Here is an 18,926-nt window from a genome sequence, read left to right on the forward strand (position 1 = left end):
CTGGAAAAGATCACAATGCTTAGTAACACTGCATTGGTCACAGTGTGTGAAAGAGGCTTTTCATACGTGGCTGGTAGCAACATAAGTTGGTACAACCACTATGTACAGTAATTTGGCAACATTTAATTATTAAAGGAAAAAGATTAAGCATCATTCTGCCTTCGTATATGACTGATATTTTTCAGGGTAACCAAATGGCCCTGATAGACAAGGAAAAGTTCTTTACAAAATTCCAGTTAATACTTTTGATAGGAATGATAAGATCAGAAATATCAACATTTTTCAAACTTTAACAATGCAATTATTCATTAAAGGTTGATGGAATGCATGTATCTTTTCAAATTCAACTATATACACAGGAGTGGAATTTCTGGGTCATATGCCAATCTCCCAATTCATCCCATCCCCACCTTTCCCCCTTGGTATCCATATGTTTGTTCTCTACCTCTGTGTCTCTATTTCTGCTTTGTAAATAAGATCATCTATACCACTTTTCTCAGATTCCACATATGTGAATTAATATACGATATTTCTTTTTCTCTTTCTGACTTACTTCACTCTGTATGACAGTCTCTAGGTCCATCCATGTCTCTACAAATGACCCAACTTCATTCGTTTTTTTGGCTGAGTAAAACTCCATTGTACATATGTACCACACCTTCTTCATCCATTCCTCTGCTGATGGGCATTTACGTTGCTTCCATGCCCTGGCTACTGTAAATAGTGCTGCAATGAACACTGGGGTGCATGTGTCTTTTTGAATTCTGGTTTTCTCTGGATATATGCCCAGTAGTGGGACTGCTGGATGATGATGGTCATTCCGACTGGTGTGAGATGATACCTCATTGTAGTTTTGATTTGCATCTCTCTAATAATTAGTTACGTTGAGCAGCTTTTCATGTGTTTGTCAGCCATCTGTATGTCTTCTTTGGAGAAATGTCTATTTAGGTCTTCCACCCATTTTTTGATTGGGTTGTGTTTTTTTTTTTTTGATATTGAGCTGCATGAGCTGTTTGTATATTTTGGAGATTAATCCTTTGTCAGTTGTTTTGTTTGCAAATATTTTCTCCCATTCTGAGGGCTGTGTTTTCATCTTGTTTATGGTTTCCTTTGCTGTGCAAAAGCTTTTAAGTTTAATTAGGTCCCACTTATTTATTTTTGTTTTTATTCTCATTACTCTAGGAGGTGGGTCAAAAAATATCCTGCTGTGATTTATGTCAAAGAGTGTTCTTCCTATGTTTTCCTCTAAGAGTTTTATAGTATCTGGCCTTACATTTAGGTCTTTAATCCACTTTGCATTTATTTTTGTGTATGGTATTAGGGAGTGTTCTAATTTCATTCTTTTACATATAGCTGTCCAGTTTTCCCAGCACTACTTATTGAAGAGACTGTCTTTTCTCCATTGTATACTCTTGCCTCCTTTGTCATAAGTTAACTGACCATAAGTGTATGAGTTTATTTCTGAGCTCTCTATTTGGTTCCATTGATCTATGTGTCTGTTTTTGTGCCAGTACCATACTGGTTTGATTACTGTAGCTTTGTAGAATAGTCTGAAGTCAGGAAGCATGATTCCTCCAGCTCTGTTCTTCTTTCTCAAGATTGTTTGGGCTATTAGGGGTCTTTTGTGTTTCCATACAAATTTTAAAATTACTTATTTTAGTTCTGTGAAAAATGCCATTGGTATTTTGATAAGGGTTGCATTGAATCTGTAGATTGCCTTGGTTAGTATGGTCATTTTAACAATATTGATTCTTCCAATACAAGAACACAGTGTATCTTTCCATCTGTTTGTGACATCTTTGATTTCTTTCATCAACGTCTTACAGTTTCCAGAGTACAGGTATTTTGCTTCCTTACGTAGGTTTATTCCTAGCTTTTTATTCTTTTTGATGTAAATGGGATTGTTCCCTTAATTTCTCTTTCTGATAGTTCATTGTTAGTGTATAAAAATGCAACAGATTACTGTATATTAATTTTGTATCCTGCAACTTTACTGAATTCATTGATGAGCTCTAAGAGTTTTTTGGTGGCATCTTTAGGATTTTCTATGTATAGCATCATGTCATGGGCAAACAGTGACAGTTTTACTTCTTGCTTTCCAATTTGGATTCCTTTTATTTCTTTTTCTTCTCTTATTGCTGTTGTTGGGACTTCCAAAACGATATTGAATAAAAGTAGTGAGAGTGGGCATCCTTGCCTTGTTCCTGTTCTTAAAGAGAATGCATTCAGCTTTTCACCATTGGGTATGATGTTAGCTGTGGGTTTTTCATATAACGGCCTTTATTAAGTTGAGGTGGGTTCCCTCTATGCCCACTTTCTGGAGAGTTTTTATCATAAATAGACGTCGAATTTTATCAAGAGCTCTTTCTGCATCTATTGAGATGACCGGATGGCTTTTATTCTTCAATTTGTTAATGTGGTATATCACATTGATTAATTTGTGTATACTGAAAAATCCCTGCATCCCTGGGATAAATCCCGCTTGATCGTGGTGTATGATTCTTTTAATATATTGTTGGATTTGGTTTGCTAGTATTTTGCTGAGGATTTTTGCATGTATGTTCATCAGTGACATTGGCCTGTAATTTTCTTTTTTTGTGGTATCTTTGTCTGGTTTCGGTATCAAGGTGATGCTGGCTTCATAGCATAAGTTCAGAAGTGTTCCTTACTCTGCAATTTTTTGGAGTAGTTTGAGAAAGACAGGTGTTAACTCTTCTCATATCAGCATTATTTACAATTGGCAATATATGAAAGCAACCTGTGTCCATCAATGGATGAATGGATAAGAAAGATGTGGTATATATATACACAGGAATACTACTGAGCCATAAAAAATAATAAAATCTTGCCATTTGCAGCAACATGGATGGACTTGGAGGGCATTATGCTAAGTGAAGGAAGTCAGACAGAGAAAGACAAATACTGAATGATATCACTTATATATGGAATCTAAAAAATACAACAAACTAGTGAATGAAACAGAAAAGAAGCAGACTCACAGATAGAACAAACTGGTGGTTAACAGTGAGGAGAGGGAAGCAGGGAGGGGTAATATAGGGGTAGGGAAGTAAGGGGCACAAATCATTAGATATAAAATAAGCTACAAGCATATACTGTACAACATGGGGAATATAGCCAATAGTTTATAATAACTATAAATGAAGTATAACCTTTAAAAAATGTGAATCATTATATTGTACACCTGTAACTTATATAATATTGTACACAAACTGTGATTTAATTATTTATAAAAAGGTTGATGGGAAATATTACAATGGAAGAATGTGTTCACCACCTGAACCCACTGATTAATCTCAGCATGAACAAAAGTGAAGCAACCAGAAATAATGTACTGAAGTATGGCGAGGTGAAAAGAAATTGGGCCTGGGATTTGCTTTAAAATATTACACTTTAGCAAAAATAGTAACAATTACAAAAATAACAAAAATGATAAATGAAGAAAGTATGGCAAAATGTTAATGATGGCTGAACATTTGTGCTGTGGTTGAATACAGCATTATCTATATTTTGTATATGTTTGAACATTTTACACAATAAAAAAGTAAGACATACATACCAGCATTTTTATATGGGAATCAGCTTGCAATAATTTAATTTTGGAGAGCAAATTGAAGTCAAATGGAGGGCTTCCCTGGTGGCGCAGTGGTTGAGAGTCCACCTGCTGATGCAGGGGACACGGGTTTGTGCCCCGGTCCGGGAAGATCCCACATGATGCGGAGCGGCTGGGCCCGTGAGCCATGGCCGCTGAGCCTGCGCGTCCGGAGCCTGTGCCCCGCAACGGGAGAGGCCACAACAGTGAGAGGCCCGCGTACAAAAACAAACAAACAAACAAACAGGAGGCTGCCCATGGGCATAGATTGCCAACCCATGATCTAGTAGGTAAAAACAAGTAATCAGGCACCTAGGATACAGTTTTGATTGGAGAAGGACTTAAGGGGCTCAAGAAGGCTTCCCAGAAGAAGCAATGCTAGAAAATCAATGTTATAAATAAGCCTCCATCACATCCAATTAATCCAAATTAATACAAGAGATAGAAGGCAGGAAATAAGAAATCTACAAATGTAAATTAAGGAAATAAAAAGCAGATATATAGGAGAGAAGATCAACAAATTTAAAGGTTGGGTCTTACCAAAAAACCTTCCTGGTAAGACTGAACCAAAAAAAAAAAAAAAAAGATATGTATAACTAATATCAAGAATGAAAAATATGATAAAACTACAAATTGTAATGTCCACTTTTTCTAAACAAAAGGAGTCCATTACCAAACATCTTTTTAAGTCGTCATAAAGTTTCTCACTTTTTAAATCTCCAATTATTTTATGTCAAACATTTCCCTTTTACTTTTAAAAATATTTGACTCCTCAGGATTCTTATTTGTCTTTTTAAAACTCTAACTGGCCATTCACAAAAGCATCAAAAACAATAAAATACTTAGGAAGAAATTTAACCAAGGAGGTGAAAGATCTGTACACTGAAAGCTATAAGATTATGATGAAAGAAATTGAAGAAAACACAAATAAATGAAAAGATAGCCAATGTTCATGGATTGGGAGAGCATTGTTAAAATGTCCATACTACCTAAAGCCATCTATAAACGCAATGCAATCTCTCTCACAATTCTAATGGCATTTTTCACAAAATAGAAAAAACAATCCTAAAATCTGTATGAGACCACAAAAGACCCTGAATAAACAAATCAATCCTGAAAAGAAGAACAAAGCTGGAAGTATCACATGTCCTGATTTACAGCTATACTACAAAGCTATAGTAATCAAAACGGTATGGTATTGGCAGAAAAACAGATGAATAGACCTATGGAACAGAAACAAGAGCCCAGAAATAAACTCTTACATATTTGATTGACTAGTATTTGACAATGGAACCAAGAATACTCTCTGTGGAAAGAATAATCTCTTCCATAAATGCAACTTGGGATAGCTGGATAACCACATGCAGAAGAATGAAATTGAACCCCAATCTTACACCACTCAGAAAAATTATCTTGAAATGGATTAAAGAGTTAAGCAGAAGACCTAAATCCATAAAACTCCTAGAAGAAAACATCAGGGGAAAGCTCCTTGACATTGGTCTTGGCAATGATTTTTTGGATATGACACCAAAAGCACAAGCAACAAAAACAATAATTAATAAATGAGACTACATCAAACTGAAAAGTTTCTGCACAGCAAAAGAAACAATCAACAAAATGAAAAGGCAACCTATGGAATGGGAGAAACAATTTGCAAACCATATATTTGATAAAGGATTGATATCCAAAATATATACAGAAGTCATATAACAGAGAAAAAAATCAAACAATCCAATTAAAAAATGGGCAGAGGAACTGAACAGATATTTTTTCAAAGAAGACATACAGATGGCTAACAAGTACATGAAAAGGTGCTCAACATCACAAATCATCAGGGAAGTGCAAATCAAATCCACAATATGGTATCACCTCATACCTGTTAGAATGGCTGTCATTAAAAAGATAAGTGCTGGTGAGGATGTGGAGAAAAGGGAAACTTTGTGCACTGTTAGTGGGAATGTAAATTGGTGCAGCCACTATGGAAAACAGTATGGAGCTTCCTTAAAAAATTAAAACTAGAACTACCATATGATCCAGCAATCCCACTTTTGAGTATATATCCAAAGGAAATGAAATCACAATCTCAAAGAGGTATCTACAGCCCATGTTCATTGCAGCATTATTTAGAATAGCCAAGACAGGGAAACAACCTAAGTGTCCATGGACAGATGAATGGATAAAGAAGATATGGTGTACACACACACAATGTAATATTATTCAGCCATGAGAAACAAGGAAATCCTGCCATTTGCAACAACATGGACGGACCGTGAGGACATTATGCTAAGTGAAATAAGTCAAACAGAGAAAGACAAATACAGTAGGTTATCACTTATACACTTAGAATCTAAAACAGCTAAACTCATAGAAACAGAGTAGATTGGTAGTTTCCAGAGTTTGGGGGGTGGGGGAAATGGAGAAATGTCGGTCAAAGGGTACAAACTTCCAGTTATAAGATGAATAAGTTCTGCGGATCTAATGTACAGCATGGTGATTATATTGTAGTTAACAATACTGTACTATATAGTTGAAAGTTGCTAAGAGAGTAGATCTTAAGTGTTCTCACCACAGTAAAAAATGGTAACTATATGAGGTGATGGAGGTATTAGCTAAAGCTATGGTGGTAATCATTTTGTAATGTATAAGCATTCTATAATACGTAAGTGTATCAAATCAACACATTGTACACCTTAAACTTACACAATGTTCTATATCAGTTATATCTCAGTAAAGATGGGAAGAAATACACTACTTTAGAAATATCAGCGTATTATTACTTCTGAAAAGCACTAACTTTTTTTAAAAAATAAATGTATTTATTTATTTAGGGCTGTGTTGGGTCTTCTTTGCTGTGCACGGGCTTTTCTCTAGTTGCGGCGAGCAGGGGCTACTCTTCGTTGCGGTGCACGGGCTTCTCATTGACGTGGTGTCTCTTGTTGTGGAGCACAGGCTCTAGGCACGTGGGCTTCAGTAGTTGTGGCACGTGGGCTCAGTAGTTGTGGCTCGCGGGCTCTAGAGCCCAGGCTCAGTAGTTGTAGCGCACGGGCTTAGTTGCTCCACGGCATGTGGGATCTTCCTGGATCAGGGATCAAACCCGTGTCCCCTGCATTGGCAGGCGGATTCTAAACCACTGCGCCACCAGGGAAGTCCCAGCACTAACTTTTGTACATAATATTTTCTCCTATTGAGATTGATATTTTGTGGTGAAATTTGCTTTGATTGCCAATCGAGCAATTTATATTTATAAAAGCATCTTACTTTAGCTAATTGTTTTTCAACGGAACAATATCAATTTAATTATTTTATTTAAAATGCTCTGGCTCCTCCCTATCCTCCAATAATCATTAGGTCTATTAGTAGCTTTAGGTTACTTCTGGATTATGTTCTATTATGAAAATGCTGAATCATTCTCCTATCTGAGTATTTGTGCCTCTAATATATTATATATAATATGTAACATATTCCACCAGAGTTTATCCAGTTAGCAAAACAAGCAAAATTCTGAATTATTAAGGGCTAAATAAAATATTTGCGTTCTTGATGTGCAAAATAAAACAAAAAAAGCCTCCAAATGACTAACAACTAAGGGATCTTGATTTAGTTAAATGGTATATACATTCCTTTAAATGAACCCTTACCTTATACACTTCTTTCATCACTTCTAGAAGAGCTTTAACATTGTGGTGACTGAATGGTTTCAGTCCAACAAAACAGGTGAGAGGCGATGGCAGTTTTAAGCATCTGGACCAGTGTGTTGAGAGAGGATGCTTGCAAAGATGCCCAACACTGCTCTGAGGGGTGTAAAATCAGCCATGATAAATATGCACCCCCCCAAAAAAAAACTCCCTCAGCTTCTAAGTTCTTTAATGTAAAAAATAGATCATATTTTCCATTTCTGATGGCATAACCCATAAAATATCTTTTAGAAGGATAACATCCTGGACAACATTCATTACTCACAGATCTGGAGAAAAATTTTTTTTTCCCTGATTAAGTATCTTTGGAATTAAAAGCTCAAATTCAGGTTTCTGAAAAAATTTGTTGATAGTTCATATTTATGCTTGATTACTTGATTGACTTCATGATTTTCAAACTGAAACTTCCACAGTGTATCTACAAAGCCTGAAAACATACGTAGGTGAATAAACAAATACAAACGCACACACACACACACACACACACACACACACACACACAGATCTGGAGAAAAATTTTTTTTTCCCTGATTAAGTATCTTTGGAATTAAAAGCTCAAATTCAGGTTTCTGAAAAAATTTGTTGATAGTTCATATTTATGCTTGATTACTTGATTGACTTCATGATTTTCAAACTGAAACTTCCACAGTGTATCTACAAAGCCTGAAAACATACATAGGTGAAGAAACAAATACAGACGCGCGCACACACACACACACACACACACGCACACTCAAGACATATAACGTCATCAAGGACATTTTTAATCTGTAAAAAATAAAATAATATTATCTATGTTTTCAGACTGTATGAGCACCTTGTATACATGGATATATTTTTAAATTAGCTCAGCAACAATATTTTAATATCACTGAGGTTATAAACTGAATTTTTGTACCTTTAAAAGACAATTCTCAAAAACAAACACATCAAGTGTTAAAATATATTTTCAAACTAATGTAACTAAAATAGTATGACCCAGATGCATGAAAGGCAGATTAATTTAGCAGAGACTTCACAAATGGACCCAAATACACATGAGACTTTAGTATGTGATGAAGGTGGCATTGCATATGAGTGGGAAATGAAACAGATCATTTAATAAATGTGTGACAACTGGAAACTGGTCTGAAAAAGAAATGAAGTTTAATCAAGATAAACTCCATATAGTTCAAAGATTTAAACATAAAAATGAAACAATGTGCGGGAGGGATAAATTGGGAGATTGGGATTGACTTATACACACTACTATATATAAAATAGATAACTAATAAGGACCTACTGGATAGCACAGGGAACTGTACTCAGTACTCTGAATGACCTGTATTGGAAAAGAATCTAAAAAAGAGAGGATATATGTATATATATAACTGATTCACTTTGCTGTACAGCAGAAACTAACACAACATTATAAATCAGCTATACTCCAATAAAAATCAACTTAAAAAATGAAACAATAAAAATTCTAATAGGAGCATGGGGAATCTTTAAATTTCAACATGAGGTAAACTTTTTGAGGTATGACCCAAATTCAGAAACTGTAAAAGAAAATGTTAATATAGCAGGCTGCATAAAAATGTTTAAAAATAATTATGCATGGCAAAAATACAACAAAATTTTAAAAAATTTAGTAACCTAAAGAAAAAAATTGCAACTCATACTATGGATAAAGAATTGTCGTATATGTATAGCTGATTCATTTTGCTGTATAGAAGAAACTAACACAACATTGTAAAGCAACTATACTCCAATAAAAATTAATTTAAAAAAATAAAATAAATAAGTGATATGGGCAGATGTGGCCAAAAAAAAAAGAATTGTCTTAGTAGTTTAAAAGCTTCTAAATAAAAAAGAAAGATACTAACAACAAATGGAAAAATAGGTAAGGGGGAGAACTGATAGTTTCTAGAATATGATGTACAAATGGAACTGAATATAGGAAAACCAGTACAACTTCATTCATAATGAGAAAATTCAAATTAAGAGATTCTTGGGGACTTCCCTGGTGGCACAGTGGTTAAGAATCCACCTGCCAATGCAGGCGACACAGGTTTGATCCCTGGTCTGGGAAGATCCCATATGCTGCGGAGCAACTAAGCCCGTGCGCCACAACTACTGAGCCTGTGCTCTAGAGCCCATGAGCCACAACTACTGAGCCTGCGTGCCACAGCTACTGAAGCCCACACGCCTAGGGCCCGTGCTCCACAACAAGAGAAGCCACTGCAGTGAGAAGCCCGCGCACCGCAACAAAGAGTAGCCCCTGCTCGCTGCAACTAGAGAAAGCCCACGGGCAGCAGTGAAGACCCAATGCAGCAAAAGAAAATAAATTTAAAAAAGAAAAAAAGAGAGAGAGAGATTCTTGGGAATTCCCTGGCTGTCCAGTGGTTAGGACTCCACGCTTCCACTGCAGGGGGCCCAGTTTTGATCCCTGGTCGGGGAACTAAGATCCCGCAAGGAGCGTGGCCTGCCCAAAAAAAAAAAAAAGAGATTCTTCTTTTCAGAATGGTATAGACCAAAGTTTGGTTCACACTGTGGAGAAGTGTGTGGGCTGATGCTCTCATATTTATTGATTAAGTGTAAATTGGTACATCTTCTGTCAGAGCTATGTTGCCCAATTCCAAGGGTGACAATGTGAATGGTAACCACTTAAAGTTGGACAATATGGTGGCCCTGACTTCTGTGGAGGGTCATTTGGCAAAATCTCTCAAGATTTAAAACGCACATACAATTTGACCCAGTAATTCTGCTTTCTGGACATTTCCCTGCCCGTGTAAATTTATGTATGTACAAAGAAATGCATGTTAGAACTGTTATAATAGGAAAAATTTATGTATATCCTCCCAATAGAATACTACTCAGCCATTAAATGGAATGAGGCAGTCGTATAGGTCCTGTAACATAATGATCTCCAAGGTATACTGTTTAGTGAAAAAAGCAAGTTGCCAAAGAATGTATGCTACCATTTTTAAAGAGAATTATTATTTCTATATGTTTTTATATAGAGAATATCTTTCAAAGGTTACACAAGAAACTCTACTCTCTAACTGCTTTCTGGGAGGGGAACTAGGTAGCTTATAATTCACCATACATTTCACCTTCACACCTTTTAAGCTTTGGACCTTGAACATTAGCTCAAAGTTGTAAAAGGATATCCCATGGCATTGAATAAAATAAAAAACAAGAACACAAAGTTAAACATTTTTTTCCTCACCTCTGGTCAAAATGTCTAAAGTTTTAAAACAACATAAAGTTTTAAAGTATGGATTTATCTTGACTGGATACTCTATGGTTATTAAATTGTGATGTCAAGGCCATGACCAAGTCTAAGAATTACACATGCTTTGTGATGATAGAGTAATGATTATAATACCTTTGAAACCGAGCAGGACCCTGTGGGGCGCTCCCAGGTACAAAAGGCTTTCCCGTGCCTCCTGTTTCTTGATTGCAGGAAAAAGGCTTCAACCTCCGAGACCTTCCCTGGGTTCCAAAGGGCAGATTCACACTGTTACTAATTAGGAAGTGAGGGAATGCAGAAAGGAAGGAAAGCCAGTCCGGAAACAATAGTGCAGAGATGGGGCAGGGTCCCGGTTCCTCCTCAAGGGATATACAAGACAGTCTGACACATATCTCTGAGTGCTTCTACAGGAACTAAGACCCCAACCCAGGTGGAACATGGTAACTTCAGGCTGACCATAAGCACTTGAACCCCAGACTGGTTACAACCAGAAAGCTGATGACTGAGATTCCTAGAGCACCATCCTGTTACCTCACCACCAACCAGTCAGAAGAAAGTCACACCCTCTGCAGCCCTCCCTGAAAATTTGCCTTTAGAAACTCTTCCCTGAGACCCATCAGGGAGTTTAGGTCTTTTGAGCATAAAATGCCTGTTCTCCTTGCTTGGCCCTTGCAATAAACCTTCCTCTGCTCCAAACTCCAGTGCTTCGGTTTGTTTGGCCTCACTGTGCGTCAGGCACACAAACATGGATTTGACGATAGCTTTAGGTTAATCTTTTCAATAATGCACATACCACATATTCAAACATTTGTGTAGTATTTTGCAGTCTATCTAAACTTTGCTACAACTTCTACTTCAGACAGTGACTCTCTATTGAGAATACAGATAAAGTGACATAAAGGTAATCACACTTACTCAGGACTTGTGAAGATTGGCCAGCCATGTTAGGAACAGCCTCTGCGAACGGGACCACCGGAGTCATCCAGTTCTTAGGATCATGCATGACAGGACACTCTGGGAGCAGAAGGAAGACCGATAAAGCTTCTTGGTGTGGAGAACGATATGGAAGAGCTCTGAGCAGAGGATCCCTGAGACGTGTTGTTATCTGTGGTTGAAACAGGATCAGGGAGAGGCCCAGGATATATTAGACATGGAGTATTACAAGAAAGAAGCTATGGGACCAGAGGTGTCATGTCCACTATGTTCCAAGAGGAATAATCATTTAGTTTTCCCGAAACCTACTATTCAAACTCCATCACTCCTTGTTTCCCAAATGCCCCTGAAGTAGTATGTGAGAACCATCCACCCTATTTTATATTGGGGTGAATGAAAGAAATAAAGTGAAATCACACGCCGGGACATACTGAATGAATCATAACAAACGGTTGCTCAGTTAGAAGGGATCCATATCCAGATCTATCTGACCTAAAGTTCTACCGTGGCAGAGAAAATGCCATATGTTCACCTCGCCAATCCTATGTCATCTTCCTCCGGGGCTCGCAGGCAGATGGCATTGCCCAGCCTCCCCTGCAGTTAGGTGGGCCCATACGACCGGGTTCTAGCTAACAGAATGTGAGGGAAGGCGATGTGTGACACTTCCAGGCTTGGCCCCTAAAGCCTCCCATGTGACCTTTCATACCCTCTTTCCCCATCTGCCAACCAACACAAAAGACCTACTGGAGAATTTCGAGGCCCTGGGGCCTAGAATGACAGAAAGGAACCTGAGTCACCCCGGAATGAACCTGGGCAGAGGGGGGGAAGGGTAGTAGAATTTGCCACCCCCAAATATGCCACCCAACATGAGGGTTATTTTAAGCTGAAGGCAAGTGAGAAAAAGCAGACATGGAATGAGCTCTCTGGCCTCTCCCATCCACCTGAAAACAGAACATAAATTCCCCTTGTGAAGGTGCCCTCCTGTCCCCAACTTCCCGTACCAGGAAGGGGATAACAACCTGACTAGCAGAGATGAGCTGGCGCTGAGGAAGACTCTACACCACAAACCTTACTAACTAGCCCTTAGCTACCATTGCTTTCTTCATGTATTTTCCTTCCCACCACTTGCCAACCCAGAAGCTCAAAGTCTGTATCTTTTGTCTTCTCGCTTCTCTACAAAATTACTGTTCTTCACTAAGATGCTTTAGAAGCCCAAGTTCTAACCAGTCCTTAAAGTTACTAATCACTGAGTATTTCCATGTATAAGTGGGATGCACATGTTAATAAACCTGTTTTTCTCTTGTTCTTCTGTCTTTTCTCAGTGTAATCTGTGAGGCCCCAGCCAATGAAACTAAGGTAAGGAGAGGAAAAGTAATTTTTTTCCTTCCCTACAGGTGCCTCCTATCTCAACCCTCTTTGGACTTTGGTGTGAGAAAAAAAAAAAAAAATCTTCACTGTATGAATCAGCCATTGAGATTTGGAAGTTGTCTGGAGAAGCTTACGTTTGGAGGAGGTAATCAAGAGGATGTTGACCCTCAAGCTGGACCTGGGCAATCACATGGTCCTCACCCACTCCCGTCTGTTTGGAATGCATGCTCTGCCCACTGTTCCCATAGTGGGAGCTGTTCCAAGGATGCAGCCTTGAGTGAGTAAGGTGTTGCTGAGACTATGTGGACAGTATATGTGACCGAACCCAGCAGTTAATGCCTCTATATGAACTCCAGGATTCCGGCGGGCGGGTGCAGATCTACTCATCTTGCGGCCACCCAAGACAAGCCTTGTAAGTTCCCTTGCTTATTAAACCTGCTACCTTCCAATCTGGAGGGGCTGCCTCTTTCTTCAGTCCTTCCTTGTCCTCTGAGCACAGGGGCCGGTTTCTGAACCAACAGCTTATGTATTCTCTCTAACAGATCTTAGATACTCTTAACTGTGAGTATCTGCCTCCACATGTGCTAAGGATGAAGTAAGATGATACATGCAACAGTAAACTGTGAAGTACCGTATACCAGCATTACACTGATGTCCTTACAGTTTGCTTTTTCATATATCCAGAAGAACATGACTTCTGCGGAATGCTAGTAGGTGTACATGGGAAAATAGTGTCACAAAGACAAATAACTTTGAGAAAAATAGGGTCAAAAAAGCTAGATTTCTTTCAGTATATGACATCATAGAGTCTTTGATTTACTTACGTGCATCACGACTCCATAATAGTACGCGGTGTTCCTAAAGCTGCTTCACTAAGAACCCCTCTTCCCAGAGCATTCTGTGAAACTAATGTTTCTTAGAACTCACACTGGGAATAGCACCCCAAGCGGTCTCCCACATAACCTAAATATTTATTTTAAAAATATACCTGATCACATTTACTCTTCTTACTTTTTCATCTTGAAAATAAAAATAGGGACTTCCCTGGTGGCCCCGTGGGTAAGACTAAGCGCTCCCAATGCAGGGGGCCCAGGTTTGATGCCTGTTCCGGGAACTGGATCCCACAGGCCGCAAGTAAGACCCGACGCAGCCAAATAAAATATACATAAATAAATAAATATTTTTAAAAGTAAATAAATAAAAATAGTTTCTACTGCATATTAAGGAACACTCTCCCCCTTTCCCTTCCAAATGTAGGGACCCAAAACGGTATAAAGATGATTTTCAACTGAAGACGTCAGAGATACAGCTGTTGTGAGAAGCCTTCAGCGCTTTTCTCATCTAAGTAAAGGCAGAGGCTTCGAAGAGTGAAGCAGCTACAAATGCTCTCCTGGGTGGGCAGGCGAGCGAGCTTCACTGCCAGGAAAAAGACCCCGCACTTGCACTTGCATGAGAAATTGCAGAAACAAACCTGATCACAAGCTATCCTATCTTCCATGTGTCCCCCTAAATGCCCATCCGTCTCCCAGTGGAAATTGTTTCATTTATTTCTCCCCCTTCCCTAAAGTTGGTATATAAACCCTCATCCCTGGCTGCTCTTCACGAGTAGAACTTTTCTTTTCTGTTAATCTATTCTTAATCGGTAGGTCCCAAAACATATGAATCCCAAACTAGTACTCTTTTCATAAGTTATACCTCTCAAGCACTGTTTTTCTCATATTGAAAATAAAAACACTGTATCTACTGTACATTTAAGCATGCACAGCGCCTAATACAGTGTCTGGCATATAGTAACCTCATAAGAAACACTAGCCCCTCCCCTATCACACTTCCCTCTCACTCAACTCCTAACAAAAGTAAACTGTAATCATATCGGTTCCTGTAAAGAAATTCTATTGATCTATTTCTCAAGTGAATATTGGTTATTACCAAAGAAGAAATCCATTCTTTTTTTGTTAACTTCTCGCCATTTCTAAGTCCACATTAATGGAAATAGTTTCTCCAGATTCTCTTTGGATGCAAGAGATGCAAAAAAAAAACACATAAACAGATGTAAAGGAATATTCCTAACTTTATATACCATTAGGTATAATTTTATTTTACTACATATCATATATTATCTTTTTTCTTAAAGCTTGCATTCTTTCAAAATAATCAATTTACTTGGCACAAAGAAAAGTTATAAAATCTATGTTCTCCTAAGAGAGAATAGGTAACAATTTATTATCTCAAGTTTGGGCTGCAAGAATAGCAAAAGTTTACATGCTGCGTCTGAGTGCTGAAACCATTTACCCTCACACTCAGCCTGCGCACTGAGAACTGAAACTCCCTAACCCCACCTATCTTACCATCTATATTTATATTACTTTGGGATTCCACTGTTTCATTAGCATGACTTTACTATTCCAAGACACCCTTGCCCAAGCAAATGGCTTGATTGTTCACTTTAGGAACTTCCTGAAAAGACCCATTAACTCTACCACAGAAAGCAATCAACAGTTTACGCCCAAAATTCTTCGCATCTCTTGTCTCAAAATCCTTGCCTTGGGCTTCCCTGGTGGCGCAGTGGTTGAGAGTCCGCCTGCCGATGCAGGGGACACGGGTTCGTGCCCCGGTCCGGGAAGATCCCACATGCCGCGGAGCGGCTGGGCCCGTGAGCCATGGCTGCTGAGCCTGCGCGTCCGGAGCCTGTGCTCCGCGACGGGAGAGACCACGGCGGTGAGAGGCCCACGTACCGCAAAAAAAATAAAAAATAAAAATAAAATCATCCTTTCCTTGCTGTTTCCAACCGTCCCGGATTGTAGTATCTTTCCTCAATCCTGATGAAGTCCCCAATCCTCCCCTCCCACACTGAAAGACCTGCCTTAATCCAAACTGTTGATTTAAAAAAATCCAGACCTGGCCATTCTCCTCAGAAATACTACCAAGCCTTTCTTTGTCTAGGTGTGGCATTTCCCTGGGTTGTGTTGGTAATATTTGAGGAGCTTGCACTCTGTAGGATGATTTGTCTTTATAATGTACTATTAAATATTTCATGCTTGCTAGATTAACCAATCAATTGTAATACTAGGCCTAAAACATTTATGCAAGTATCAAAACAGAGTACTGTAAATTTCCCCGTAAAATAAATTCTCCTTTGCAGCCTTTGGCATCTTAAGATCAAACCTTCAGGTTTATCACTCCTGGGAAGGGGACATGGAGACACTTTAGAAAGATAATTTTCTTAGTGTAGGAAAGATTCTCCTCTAGGTAATGAGAATTAGCTTGAGGCTACAGTGGGGAAGAAACAGGATACATTACATGGTAGAGTCCCCTCCTTTCTAGGCTAGAAGGATGGCAAGAAGAGGATGGCAAATGGGAGAGAAAGCCAGCAGAGGGAAGCAGTGTCTTGATTTCTCATCTCCTGCCTTTGGCCGGGATGTGTAGAGATGAATAGGGATGCCTCTGGGGACTCGAGAATGATAACTGCCTCGTGAGCTGCGGTGGGCAGGCATGACACTCATCTTCCCTGGGCTTCTCTGGTTCCCGGGTGAAGCTGTTGGACCCAACAGTTCCTCCACTCTCCCTGAGGAATGGCTGGGAATGCAGCTGGGTTAAGAACCAAAGGGACAATGGCGGGGGGCGGGGGGAAAGGGAGGGCAGGTTACTTAGAGGCAAGAAGTACCTGCAACAGGGGTTAAGTGAATAGTGAGTACCACCTAGCGGCGGATGTGTACAGCTATCTTCTGAGGCCAAGTCAACAAGGGAGGGACAGGACCTGACCTAGCGAAGGAGCACGGAGAGGAGTGACACCAGCTGTGAACAGACCTGCAGGGTACCGGCCTCCGGAGAAGACAGAGGGCAGCCTAAGGGCCCCTTTATGCTACTATCCCCCCTCCCCTCCCTCGTTACTGCTAAAGTAATTAAACAACGAGGCCATTACACTGCAGTGGCTCTAGTACCATGGTGGCCTATAAAAGCAACCCAAAATCTAAGCCTGTAAATGCCTCAAAGTTATGAATCAAAAGCTAAGGGCAACCAATCACAAAAAGCCCAGTAGGCTTTAAGTTATAGCCAATCAAATAATTTCCTTTCTTTGTTTCTGTACCTTCTCTGTTTGTCTCTCCCTGAGCTCCTCTCGCCGGTGCACTCTTAGGCAATTCCGATTTGGTGCTGTGTGATTCAAATTGATGCTCGCTCAAACAAACTGACAATTTTTCATATGCCTCACTTTATCTTTCAGTAGTTCCCAGGCACAGTATTGGAGCGCATAGAGGGAGGCAAAGAAACAGAAGACCAAACATTGAGCAATTTAAGAGAGGAATTGTTTAAACTACTGAACCAGTCCAAGTGTCAAACCAAGTAGGAGAGAAGTTAAGATTCTCCTCTGTGGTAGTAAGACTAGTTAAAGATAAAATAAATAGAATCTGTTTTCTTTACTGATCTCAAAATAAGGGCTTCAGAGCACAGGCCTGGGCTCTAAGTACAAAAGCAATGTTAGAATGAACTGATCGCTCCTAGATGCAAAGATTCTGAAAAAAGCACCATTCCTGCCAATCAGACAGCAGAGGAGGGCAGGGCAGAGGCAGTGAACAATGTAAATTAGAAATTACAACTTGCAGTGGTCCAATAGGAAACTACCTTACAAAAATGGGAGAATTCTGTAACAACCTATGGAGTTTTCAATGTTGGATTCTTTTTTGTTCATAGATAACAAAATTCACATATTAAAATGACTGAGTCGAAACATGTCATTTTAAATATCCCCCAGTGTTTTAAATAAAGTTAAGTCTCATGTAAGTGTTACCTTTTCTTTAAAAACTTTCAGTCAGACAAGCAGGGGATGAAAATATCACTCTAATTTCCCTGCAAACATAATAAGACAAGGTTAAGTCACAACATACTACAAGCATGTCCCTTTTATCTTACCGAATACCGTATGTAACTGATGACGTGGAACCATTGTTAACGAAAATAACTGCTCTCTTAAGAGTCCTCCAAATTCTGGGTATACTTTGTGCATGTGACTGCTAAATCTCACCAAAACCCTTCACAGTTGATTTGATCAAGTCATCTAGATTTAAATAAAATGCATCCTTCTGAAAACAGAAACTTCTGGAGCTCCAGAGAATAAACTATGAAGCTATAAAAACAGTCCGCCCTGAGGAAGGCTTCGTGGCACAGAAAGCATTTTTGATTCGCTCCTGCATCTTCCTCACCTACTAAAGTGCCTGGCATATTGCACATCCTCGATATATCTCTGTTAAAGAAATGATGAATGAACGAATAAAATGACTTCTTCAAACTAAGAGATGGTAGAAGGGAATCGTGATTAGAATGCAAATGCCTTCGTGACAAAGCCAAATCCTCTCTCTTTTGTCTAGGATAAAATGACCAAGGCTTCAGAACCAAATAAAAGTGGTTTCTCCTTTTTTTGGGGGCCGTACCACACGGCTTGCAGGGTCTTAGTTCCCCAAACAGGGATCGAACCTGGGTCCCCAGCAGTGAAAGCGCAGAGGCCTAACCCCTGGACCGCCAGGAAATTCCCAGTTTCTACTATGTCAGACAGAGCCACCTCTCAGTCACTTACTTCATGCTCTGCACTTCCTCTTGCCACTGCCATCCATTTTTCTGTCAGCGACTGGTTAATTCGGCTTATTTCTGGCAGGGTTTTCCAGGAAACACTGGTGGAACTAGTATCCTTCTAGGAAGAAAGAAAAGAATGATCAGGAAAACACACACACACACAAAGTAGTGAGTAAAACACAGGTGGGAGATGGGCCCCCATCCTCTCAGACAGTGGGGTTTTGTGGGAGGAGCCACAGCATCAGACTGGCCTGGCTCTCCCATTTCCTAGCCTTGGCCACTTAGCTTGGTCCAAGCCTTAGCTTTGTTATTAAAAAAATGAGATAACACAAAAGAACTCTAAACAGGGACTCAAACAGATACTGTATGTCAATATTCATTGCAGCGTTATTCACAATAGCCAAAAAGATGGGAACAACCCATGTCCAGCAACAGCATCAACAGATGAATATGGTACATCCATACAATGGAATATTACTCAGCCATGAAAAGGAAGGAAGTTCTGACACATGCTGCAACA

The 18,926-nt window shown here is 39.3% G+C and overlaps 1 protein-coding gene across 1 annotated transcript in view; it reads right to left on the reverse strand.

Moving 5' to 3' along the window:
- LOC112393700 (uncharacterized) overlaps positions 1 to 18,485 on the reverse strand; it is a 33,437-nt gene extending 14,952 nt beyond the window's left edge. The window contains 6 exon segments of the mRNA XM_024736025.1: positions 7,249 to 7,401; positions 10,676 to 10,782; positions 11,456 to 11,645; positions 16,929 to 17,056; positions 17,628 to 17,686; positions 18,411 to 18,485. Coding sequence (XP_024591793.1) covers positions 7,249 to 7,401; positions 10,676 to 10,782; positions 11,456 to 11,543 — 348 coding nt within the window. The 5' untranslated portion in view covers positions 11,544 to 11,645; positions 16,929 to 17,056; positions 17,628 to 17,686; positions 18,411 to 18,485.
- Positions 18,486 to 18,926: the final 441 nt, after the last annotated feature.

The sequence above is a fragment of the Neophocaena asiaeorientalis genome, unplaced genomic scaffold (genome assembly GCF_003031525.2).
Source record: "Neophocaena asiaeorientalis asiaeorientalis breed wild unplaced genomic scaffold, Neophocaena_asiaeorientalis_V1.1 scaffold7, whole genome shotgun sequence".
Classification (NCBI taxonomy): domain Eukaryota; kingdom Metazoa; phylum Chordata; class Mammalia; order Artiodactyla; family Phocoenidae; genus Neophocaena; species Neophocaena asiaeorientalis.